This window comes from Penaeus japonicus, unplaced genomic scaffold (assembly GCF_977035675.1).
Source record: "Penaeus japonicus unplaced genomic scaffold, GWHDUDI00000001_assembly GWHDUDI00000033, whole genome shotgun sequence".
In the NCBI taxonomy this organism is placed as follows: Eukaryota; Metazoa; Arthropoda; class Malacostraca; order Decapoda; family Penaeidae; genus Penaeus; species Penaeus japonicus.
In genome coordinates this window covers 12,354,776-12,367,275 of record NW_028234435.1, presented here as the reverse complement: position 1 = coordinate 12,367,275, position 12,500 = coordinate 12,354,776, and the positions used below count along the sequence as shown (strand labels likewise).

The window sequence follows — 12,500 nt, the reverse complement described above, 5'->3', positions numbered from 1 at the left end:
TAATAGTCTTACTCACAAATTTTCACACCTTGTAAAGAGTGAGAGGGAACAAATAACAGACAAATAATGAACATACATGATTATTACAGATGAAAGAGTTCAAGTCGTTATTTTGGAAACAAAAGTTCTGATTATTTTTACAGAGGTATATCCTATTTATGAAAAAGCCATGTAACTTCCCTGTAAAAAGCTAATGGTGCAATGTGTTTCAGGTACGTCAAGTTGACTGGGTTGAGAGAGTTTGGCCCAGACACCTGAAGGAAGCACAGACAGAAGCCACCAATGTCCTTGAAGACATGATGTACCCAAAGGTCCAGAAGTATTGCCTCATGTCCGTCAGAGGATGCTACACAGATTTCCACATCGACTTTGGGGGCACTTCTGTGTGGTATCATGTCCTGAGGGGAAGGAAGGTAAGCCAGTTGTCTGAGTGGCATAATTATTTCTTTTAGTTGGGCATTCATTCTTGTTGTAACATTTACTTAATTACAGAGAATGTCTGTTCGAGGCTACCGTCCTTGGCATTCTTTTTTCTTGTTTTATTAAAAATACTAAAAGGCAAAATTGAAGATGGTAAACCAATCATTATATAATTTTTTTAGGATGTATAAGGGTGCATGGTATAAGACTCAACCACTTCCATTCCCAGATCTTCTGGCTGATACCCCCCACGGAACGCAATCTGCAACTGTACGAACAGTGGGTATTATCGGGCAAGCAAAGCGACATTTTCTTTGGGGACACAGTTGAGAAGTGTGCCCGAATAGAGCTCAGACAAGGGAACACCTTTTTTATTCCCACTGGTAATTCACCCCTCAGCACTGTGCTGTGTATTGTACTTTTAACCCATTGGTCGTGGTTTTAATAAAATATGTGTGGAGTAGGATGGTGGGTATACATTGCCTGGCACGGAGCCATTCGCGTCTACGACCGACTCTGTCTTGGCAGCAAATCATGCCATCCGCTGCTAATGGGTTAATGATGGTTTGTCTTTAGAGAAGAAAATATGTGTTCATATGTGTTTTTGGGCATACAAATAAGTCATTTGTATGTTTAGCTAATCCAGCTTTAATGTTTTTCCCTTATCTTCCATTGATATGTAGGTTGGATTCATGCGGTGTATACCCCAGAGGATTCCTTAGTATTTGGAGGAAACTTTTTACACAGCTTTGGCATAGAGAAACAGCTGCGTGTTGCTCAGGTTGAAGATGCTACACATGTAAGTCATTTTTTTAACTAGTCCCTTTTCAATCTGAATATTGTGTTATAAGTAAAAAAAAACCTGATAATGTATTTGTGCAATCAAAATATAATTTATTAAGGCAACATCTCCTCCTGCAGGTACCTCAGAAGTTCAGATATCCTTTCTTCACGGAGATGCTTTGGTATGTCCTGGAGCGCTATGTCCATGTATTGCTTGGCCGCACACACCTCACTCTCCCTCCCGATGAGCAGCAAAAATACGAGAGATATTTGGCTTCCAAGAAAAAGAACAATAATAATAATAAAGTTAAAGGGGTAAGTATCAGAAAAAAAAAATCAGTAATGCAATAAAAGTCGTTTTTCTTTTCTTTTTATATATATATAGATAGGGCTCTAAAAATGAGCACAAAAGAGGTATTTTTAGTTTTCAGAATGTTGTTGAGACATAACTTTATTGAGAGTTTGGCAATGATTATTAATGAAAGTTGACATCAGCATATGGTAGATAAACTTGTTAATAAAACCAATATTTTTCTATTGCAACAGGAGGATGAAGAGAGTGACGGAGGAGAGGATGTTCCAGAGGAGCACATTCACCTCACACAGTACGAGCTGCATGGCCTTAAGGCAATCGTCATGTACCTCCATGCTCTACCCACCAGCAAGAAGTGTGTGCCAGAGCTCATCACAGACCCCATAGCTTTAATTCGAGATGTGCGCACAGTCGTTGAGAAGCACAGATATGATACCCCAGAGCTGTCTACAACAAGTCGACCAGTATTGGAGTGGTGGCCTCGGGTAAGTGTGTACGGCAGGAGTTTATGCTGAAAAGAGTGAAGAGGTGATGTTACTATCATTGAATGTAATATAATTGTATGAAGGATGTGTAAATTTTGATATTGTTCATTTATGCCTTTCAGAAGTGATAGCTTTTATATTTTCTGTATGTACTTATATATATATGTGTGTGTTTGTTTGTTTGTTCGTTTGTTTGTTTGTTTGTTCGTTTGTTTGTTTGTTTGTTTAAATACTTATTTTGTCATTCATTTAGGAATCAACAAAGTTTGGCGTGAAACGACCTCTGACTGACCCAGCAGGGGCTATGACCAAAAGGAGACGAAGGAATTCCGATGAGAATAAAGTGGTCAGACTACCTCCCAATGCTGCCAAAATTAGACACAGAAGAGTGAGATGTAAGTTGTGATGGTCTTCATCTTTTTGTAACATGAGTGTTGTCTATGCACTTCCAATGCAACTTAGAGTTGCCACAATGCATGTGAAAAAAGAAGGAAACAAAAAGAGAAAGATTTGTATATGCTTGTGTACTCTTAACCTGACCAAATCTGAAGATAAAAAACAGTATTCTCCCAGGACCTGCTGGCTCTAGCTAACACAAGGCAGCCAGATTGACATGGCATAAAGAAGGAATGAAAAGGATTTAAACACACACATCCTTATAGCATAGTCCAGATTGCCACTGAGCCAGATGTTAGTTGATTGATTTCCATTCACCAATACAGACCTGCTCAGCAGCTAAGAGGTGTAGTACATGTAAAAATTCATCTGAGCCACATTTTGTTAATTATATGACTCGGTAACCTGGCTGCATGGCTGATGGTTTAAATTTTTAGTATTATAGACATGATTAGTCACCATGAGCACACATAATTTTTAAAATTTTTGATGTGAAACTAGAAGTACAAAAGAGATTTAAGAAAATCCTGATTGTGGTGGTATGTTTATATTTGGTTATGAAACAAGAATGACAAATGAAAACATATTGCCTCTGAATATGATTAGTTGACTGATAGGAATTGTTAACTGAAGTTGCCAGCAGGAGGGATTCAAATGGTACTAAGATTACTCAGTCCCTCAGTTGTGATGATAGTCCCAAGTAGAGTATGGATAATACCATAAATTCAAGTTATGGGCAGTTGTGTCCTGGATATTTATCAAGACAGCTGTGTTAGGATTTGCTCTCTGGATACTTTGCTTACATCTCGGAATATAAATTTATATTTAGATTTTCCATTTTAATTTGCTGTGTTGCAAGCACATTTTGAAAGTGATTTGTTTTAGATTTTTTTTTTGTTAAAAAAAAAAAAATACTCTGCTTATTCTGTGTAAGATGTTCTTATTGTGTTCTTGTCTTTCAGGTAAACTGTGTGAGTCATGCCTAAGAGATGACTGTAGACAGTGTGGTTTTTGCATGGACATGGTCAAATATGGTGGGCCAGGCACCATGAAGCAAACCTGCAAAATGAAGAAATGCACCCAGGTAAGCTACTTTCAACTGTTGATTGACCCCTCTTGTTTTGAATAAGGTTAAAAATTTCTACTTTGATCATGGATCTGGTAACAACACCTTTTATGCCACCAGCCAATGCTCCCAGTGACGGCTGTTTGCTACGAATGTCAACTGGATGGATGGGGACGAGTGATAACGACTCCACCACAAAAACCTCCTCAAAATGTGCCAAGTGGCCTATTCGAGTGTTGCATCTGCTACAAGATTTCACATCTCAAGTGTTTGTCGAGTAAGGTATGTATACTGCTCCCTTACAGTAAGTTTTATTTGATGCTGGTGGTATTCATGTTCATTAGTGTCAGACCTCTTGCAGAAATGATTTTATTGCTGTCAACTTGTAATTTATCTCGAAAAAGTGGTAAATTGAGATAGTCCCACCGTGGTAATAGTTGTGGTGAGATCCATAAAGTGTATGAATGGCATATCTCTACAAAAAAAACAGCCACTTGTGTTAGTGTCTATGTATCTCAAAAAAGGATGTTCAGTCTCATGACATAAAGTTATACTTTGAGTTAGGATAAATTATAGTGACTGTCAATGGTAAGAGGATGTAGCTTTTAAAACCGTAGTGGCAGAGGAAAAAAGCCTTTGGGTGGAAACTTTGGATTGCTCTCCAGAAAAATTTTAAATATCAAGGATTACCCCTTTTACTGTGTAGCAATGAGATGTAAAGATGTTATCATTTTTCCTCTGTTATAGGGTAGTAAAATGTTTTTGAATATTATGTGGGATAAAGGATCTTCAAAAGTATTGTCCAGAGAAGTGTATGGAATGGCATTTGTAACAAATGTAAAATATTATTCCTTTTGCTTAACCCATTCACACTGGATGATGTGGTATCAAGTAAAGGGAATATTTCGCCTCTGCGAGATGATGTCCTATTGTGTCATGATCACTCCATCTAAATACACATTTTACATAGTTATGTATGTATATATTCATTCCACTGGCATTTCTATAGACACATTATTCTTGATTAAAAAAAAAAATATGTATATATATATACATACAAGAAAAATACCTCTCAGCATTCCGCAGCAAAATTGGGCAGGTGTAGATCACTCTGAGAAATGTAGCGGGGTATCGCACAAGGAGCAATCTAGCACTTGGAGGCTGTGTGTGCTTATTATCTTCACGGAGGGAGCAGTATCAGGCAAATACTCAGCCTGGCGCAAATGGGTTAACCCATTACACCCATTGAGCATAAAAGTGTACACAATGTGACATGGGAAGCTCCTCACAATCGTGAAGTTTCAAAGCTACAGCTTTCTAAAGTCGGCCAAAACCATTGTTTTGTGATGGATTTAAAGAAAAATATTTGTATGGAAATTTATGCTGGCAGGAGGGTGGAGAAAACGATTTCCCCATCCCTGTAATTTTTAGTCGGTGCCGATGGCTCAGAGATCACCTGTTCTGTGAAGGCCAGTTAGCTTGCTTGGCCCTCCTTTCGCAAGGGGCTAAACTCAGTTATACTAAATGTCTTGACTGCATGATAGTACTTATTGGACAATTAGATTTAAAGTTATGTATTGTAGTATGACATTTACAATCTGACTGTAGATTGTAGTTCTATCATTTAACCTTATTGATATTCATATGATGACTTGGGCATTACAAAATGTGATGAAAGGTGTGGGAGCAAAGTTATTGGTACTTTTTTTTAAATATTAGAATAAAAGCTGGCATTGAAATAATAATTATGCAGATAAAGGTAAGTAAGCTTGAAAGTAAAAGAATATGCTTAGGAAAACAAGAGAACAAGCTTTTTAAGTTATTGATAAATTATTATACTTTATCAAAAGTTGAGCACAATTAGGGAATAAGTAAGCAAGTCAAGACCAAATTTGAATTAGGGTTGCTTTTCAGGGTACCTAGTGTTAGTTCATTTGTAAACATTCTTAACCCTATGATGACGGTGCATCACGCCTGTGTGACACAGCTAAATGCGAGATGACGGAACGACACACCAGTGTGATGTTCCCGATGCAATATTGCATAGGCCTTGCGTAGGGGGTTTCCACTTATCGCCGGGCCAGTTGGGATTGGGTTAAGATGGCCTTGTGATGTGACATTCAGCCACTTGACTCTCATTTGTAGATTATTGATTTTATTTATTTATTTATTTATTTATTATTTTATTATTATTGTTATTTTTTTTTTCAGGTGTATTGTAACATCAAATAACATATATGTTAAAATTGTCAAAAAGATAATTAGAGTATTAAAGTCTAAACTTCGTGCAAAACGGTATGAGAAATGTCTAGTATGCAATTTGCTTGAGTAGTTTCTGATTTTGTCTAATGGTAGATGATATTTGTCATATTAACCCATTCGCGCCTGCTGACGTGCTGACACATTTCGTTGTTTTTGGGTCAGACACTGGCGACGAGATATTTGGTCAAGGCCGGCACTTGGACAGCCCAGGCTTGCGATTTGTGCGCCCGAGAATCCTGAGGTGTTAGGCTTATGTGTTTGAAAACCCCGGCATTCCGACCATTTAGGGTTTCAGTATGAATATTTGAACACATTTTGCAGGATAAATTTGTAGAGTTATTGAAAGTGCAGTCTGAAAAGAATTAAATTTTGCTTATGATATGTGGTTATAATGTAGATTTTTTGGCAGATAAAGAGTAGCTTTTTAGTATTTTTTTTGTAAAGTAAATGTTTGAATAGCAGATTGTGAAAGGATCATGTAAATTGTAAGAGTAAATTATGATAAATGAGAACAGAAGATAAAGTGTTGAATTGTGATGATTATTGGTAAATGAGAAAAAGTATTACACAAAAGTTAGTGACAAGTCATGAAAACTTTTGTTTGGTTTGCTTAAGGCAAAGGGAGGAGTTTATAATAATTCAGAAATAATTTGGATAGATGAACAAATTTTAGGGTTGGTATGCTTGCTTGAAGATACCAGTCAGAGTTTAATCTCTGTCAAGATAGTGGCTAATATGTGAATGGACATCCGCCTAGGTTATTGTGTTCATGGAGACCATATTTGAATTATGGTAGATTTTGGGGTTAGATGAGAGGAGGGCAGGTTAAAACTAAGCAAACTAGTTCATTCTAATTTAAAAAGCTTTTTCTTGAACCATTTTTACCATTTTGGGGGGAAAAAGTATGCCACAGTGAAGTTGCTCTTGACTGACCTCTTTTTCTGTTCCAAAGTATGACGACGTGGATGGCATTGTCAACGAGGATCTGCCCAACAGCTGGGAGTGTCCAGAATGTGTTAAAGAAGGATATAATAAGGAGTACAAAGTAAGTGACAAGTGCATCTTCAGTAGAATAAGAGGAAGTGTGAGGTCTTAGAGTTTTTTTTTTTCTCATGTGTTTTTGTCTAAATGAAATGGGTCTTAAGTCCTTTCTGCCCTTTAATGGAAAATTAGAAATTCTTGAATCATTTTGCTATATTTCCTAAACTCTAAATTTGGAAGAGTAAGCTTTGTAGTTAGTGAATTCAGAACTTTCAACTCTGGAGCCAGACATGAAGAGGTACACCTAACCTGGCTTTTGCTTTCAGCACAATCGGGTTCCAAGCAGTCGAACCTCAACAGCAGGGAGTGACACGGGTGATATAAAGACTCCACAGGTCTTGGTGGGTATTGTAAAACTTCCTTTCTGTATATATTGCATTCAGCATTGCATTGATTTCCTCAAGCAACTTAGTCTTATTAGTGGATACATTTTATTTGCACTGAAATTTTTGGGTGTTAGTCATTACATTAATAGATTGCCAGATTTTAAGGCTTTGGAGAAGAGGGAAATATTTTTTTTCCATTCCTTATTGGAATTTGAGGTCCCTTGAATGTGGTGCGAGTAAAAAGTGTTCATGCAGTTAGGTTAAAGTCAACTTGAGTATTATATTATTTTTGTTGCTACTGCTATTGCTGCTATTACTACTGTTAATGCTACTATTGCTACTGTCAATACCAATACTGATAATAGCATTAGCACTAATATCATAACTAGTACTACCACTACATCTATTATTGCAATAACAACAATACTGTTTCTAGTAATGCTTCTTTTGCTATGAAAGCTACTACTTTAACAATTAATAGTGCTCTGACTCCAGTAATTTCTACAATGACTAGTATGTATGATAAGTATTACAGCTGTAAATAAAATGACTACTAGGAGTGCAATTACTTGTACTACTATTATCATTACTGCTATTACTGCCAGTATTGATACTGTTACTTATATAAGTACTAAAGCTAATACTGCTACTGCTACTGAAAGTAGTAGTAGTAGTAGTACTAGCATCACAACCACTACTACTACTCTACTATCACCACCACCACTACTACTACTACTACTACTACTACTACTACTACTACTACTACTACTACTACTACTATCACTACAACTACTACCATCACTACTACTACCATCACTACTGCCACCACCACCACTACTACTACCATCACTACTGCCACCACCACTACTACTACTACCATCACTACTGCCACCACCACCACTACTACTACCATCACTACTGCCACCACCACCACTACTACTACCATCACTACTGCCACCACCACTACTACTACTAATATATTACTACTACTACTAATATACTACTACAACCACCACCACTAATACTACTACTATACTACTACCACCTTACTACTATACTACTACTACTACCATTACTACCATCACCACTGCTACCACTACTACTACCACCACTACTAATACTACCTCCACTACTACTACCATACTACTACCACCACTATTACTATTACCACCACTACTACCATACTACTACCACCACTATTACTATTACCACCACTACTATCACCACCACATCTAATACTACCATCACTACTACTCTCACCACCAATATTACTACTACCATTACTACTACCACTACTACCACCACTGCTGTTACCAACACTACTACTATCACCACTACTTTTACTACCACAACTGCTACTACTACCATCACTACTGCTACTACTACCATCACTACTGCTACTACTACTGTCACCACCACTACTATTACTACCACCACTACTATTACTACCACCACTACTATTACTACCACCACCATACTACTGTCACCACTACTATTACTACCACCACTACTATTACTACCACCACTATACTACTGTCACCACTACTATTACTATGCTACCACCACCACTACTACTACCCACCATCACTACTGCTACTACTATTGTCACCACCACTATGATTACTACCACCACCACTACTACTGCTACCATCACTACTACTACCACCACCACTACTACTACCACTACTACTACTACCACCACTACTACTACTACCACCACCACCACCACTACTACTACTACTACTACTACTACTACTACTACTACTACTACTACTACCACCACCACTACTACTATCACCGCCACTGCTACTACCGCCAGCACTTCTACCACCACTACTACTACTATACTACCACCACCACTACTACTACCCACCATCACTACTGCTACTACTATTGTCACCACCACTATGATTACTACCATCACCACCACTACTACTGCTACCATCACTACTACTACCACCACCACTACTACTGCTACCATCACTACTATACTACTACCACCACTCCTATCACCACCACTACTATCACCGCCACTGCTACTACCGGCAGCACTTCTACCACCACCACTACTACCACCACCACTACTAATACTACCATCACTACTACTACAACTACTACTACCACCACCACCACTACTACTACTACCACCACCACCACCACCACCACTACTACTACCACCACTGTGACTACTACTACTATCACCACCACTATTATTACTACCACCACTACTACTGCTACCATCACTACTACTGCCACTACTATTACCATTACTACTGCAATTTTTACTGCCACTACTGTTGCTATTGGTTTTGCCATTATTATTAATTTTACTATTAACCCATTCCTGACGGGGGAATTCTAGCCTTGAATGTCCAAATGCCGGGGCGTTCGAATTATTAGGCCTAAATCAATTGAATGGCTGGCACAATACTGTGCCGCCCGGCAACTGGGCTTTTGAATGCGCGGTACACATGCTGTACCACCCGTCCTGTGTGGGTTAATGTACAATTGCTATTACTATGACAAGCTCCACTACCATAATATTGGCAACTACCAGTATTACTATTACTATTAGCAATGCACACTCACACAGCTACCACTACTACTATTACTGCTGTTATACTACTATTGCCATTACTAGTTTTGATCACTGCTATTGCTGATATTGCTGCTACCGCCCCTTATGCTTCTTCTGCTACCACTATTGTTTTAGTACAATTAGTATGTGATTTTCCCTTTGTTGTATATGGTGTAAGATTCCTTTGATTGTTATTGATTATTTATCATTTTTTGAATGGTATGTGGTTAGACATAGGTTTGTTGAAGTATATATAAGTGCAGGCATGACTATAGTTGCTTAGATTTAGATTATAGCTACTGTTTGGGGTATAGATTGATATTTATATAATTACATTTAAGATCATCATTCAGCTTTACACCGACTCGAATAACTACAAACATGTACACGCTCACATGAACACACTCACACTCACACACTCACGTGATTTCACACAACACTCGAATATGTATACACACTCTCACCACTCACACTCGCACTCACACAAATATACGTTTTGTTTAAATTTAAGCAAATTATGAATATTTGATATAATAGTATATTATAAGAAAACTACTTATATGCACATATCTCACACACAGATACACACATGCATGCCCACACCCACCCACATCCACCCACACCCACCCTCATCCACATCCACCCACACCCACCCATATCCACCCTCACCCACACCCACCCACATCCACCCACACCCACCCTCATCCACATCCACCCACACCCACGCTCATCCACATCCACCCACACCCACCCTCATCCACACTCACCCTCATCCACATCCACCCACACCCACCCTCATCCACACCCACCCTCATCCACACCCACCCTCATCCATACCCACCCTCATCCACATCCACCCACACCCACCCTCATCCACACACACCCACCCTCATCCACACACACCCACCCTCATCCACATCCAACCACACCCACCCTCATCCACATCCACCCACACTCACACCCATCCACACTCACACCCATCTTCATCCACATCCACCCACACTCACACCCATCCATGCCCACATCCATCCACGCCCACACCCATCCATGCCCACACCCATCCATGCCCACACCCATCCATGCCCACACCCATCCATGCCCACACCCATCCATGCCCACACCCATCCACGCCCACACCCATCCACCCACACCCATCCACCCACATCCACCCACACCCATCCATGCCCACACCCACATCCACCCACACCCATCCACCCACACCCACATCCACCCACACCCACATCCACCCACACCCAACCACCCACACCCACTCACACCCACTTACACCACCTACCCACCTACACCCACCCACTTACACCACCTACCCACCTACACCCACCCACCTACCCACCTACACCCACCCACTTACCCACCTACACCCACCCACTTACCCACCTACCTACCCACCCACTTACCCACCTACCTACCCACTTACACCCACCCACCTACCCATCTACACCCACCCACCTACCCACCTACACCCACCTACCCACACCCACCTACCCACACCCACCTACCCACACCCACCTACCCACCTACACCCACCCACCTACCCACCTACACCCACCCACCTACCCACCTACACCCACCTACACCCACCCACCTACCCACCTACACCCACCTACCCACCTACACCCACCCACCTACCCACCTACACCCACCCACCTACCCACCTACACCCACCTACCCACCTACACCCACCTACCCACCTACACCCACCTACCCACCTACACCCACCCACCTACCCACCTACACCCACCCACATATACTCACACACACACACACACACACACACACACACACACACACACACACACACACACACACACACACACACACACACACACACACACACACACACACGCACACACACTTTTTCTTTCTTTATCGATTATGAGTTTGAATGTCTCCGTATGTAGCAGCTTCTGTGAACGTCAAGAGTTTATTTTTCATTTAAGAGTTGAATTGAGTCGAGTAGATGTGAACGGAGAGAGAAAACTAAAACCCTCTGAAATGTTTGCAGTCTGAAGCTGAAGAAGATGTGAAGGTTAAACTAGAGACATTGGAGAATGGAGGAGGAAAATCTTTTGATCCCAAGAAAGATATGTCTCCAGTGAAGGTGAAGCAAGAGGTAAAGACGTGATACATGGTTGTTGTGGCTGACCAGAACCCCTAATCCGCTCTGGTGATGGATGGTGCCGGGTTGACGCGCCTCTCTGTGGTGTTTCGGTGGTTCCCCTCCCCTCCACCCCTCCCCCTCCAATTCCCCAGCCCATTCTTTCTTATCCCCAATCTCCATCCCACCCCATCCCATGCCATCCTATCCCCTTTCCCAATGCCATTTCTCATCCTGGTGTCAACATCATCATTATCATTATCATAATTTCCATACCCTCTTCTCCCCCCACACCTCCTTTTCTCCTTTCTCCTTCCCAGCCCCTAGTGTTCCCCCTCCCCACCCCCTCTGGCTGGTTGCGGCTTTATTTCTTAGTCTTGTATAAAAAAAAAGAAAAAAAAAAGTTTTAATATAGCAGGGTCATTATACTAGGATGTCAGTGTTGTGTAACTTAATTGTTTCTGCATGCTTAGAGAAAGAGAGAGAGAATGAGAAAGAGAATGATAATGAAAATGATAATGATAATGATACTGAAATGAGAATGAGAGTGACAGAGAATGAAAGTCAGAGTATGCCATATATTTTTAGGTTACTTTTGTTCCTTCTGAACTAAAGCTTTTGAGATGGATAAAATTAGAAAGGAAACGAAAAGCTATTCCTCCAAAGGAATATATATATATATACATATATACAAGACCTTAAGACCTTACTGAA

General features: G+C 40.3%; 1 protein-coding gene across 2 annotated transcripts in view; it reads left to right on the top strand.

The window, feature by feature from the left end:
* LOC122261948 (lysine-specific demethylase 2A) overlaps nucleotides 1–12,500 on the top strand; it is a 41,077-nt gene that overhangs the window by 18,234 nt on the left and 10,343 nt on the right. The window contains exons 5-15 of one of the 2 annotated variants that reach the window (XM_043029799.2): nucleotides 213–413; nucleotides 650–803; nucleotides 1,104–1,219; nucleotides 1,342–1,518; nucleotides 1,750–2,001; nucleotides 2,255–2,396; nucleotides 3,360–3,481; nucleotides 3,584–3,745; nucleotides 6,678–6,770; nucleotides 7,033–7,107; nucleotides 11,694–11,801. In XM_043029799.2, the coding sequence (XP_042885733.2) occupies nucleotides 213–413; nucleotides 650–803; nucleotides 1,104–1,219; nucleotides 1,342–1,518; nucleotides 1,750–2,001; nucleotides 2,255–2,396; nucleotides 3,360–3,481; nucleotides 3,584–3,745; nucleotides 6,678–6,770; nucleotides 7,033–7,107; nucleotides 11,694–11,801 (1,602 nt within the window). The remainder of the gene's footprint in view (nucleotides 1–212; nucleotides 414–649; nucleotides 804–1,103; nucleotides 1,220–1,341; nucleotides 1,519–1,749; nucleotides 2,002–2,254; nucleotides 2,397–3,359; nucleotides 3,482–3,583; nucleotides 3,746–6,677; nucleotides 6,771–7,032; nucleotides 7,108–11,693; nucleotides 11,802–12,500) is intronic. The other variant, XM_086530419.1, reaches the window with a different exon arrangement.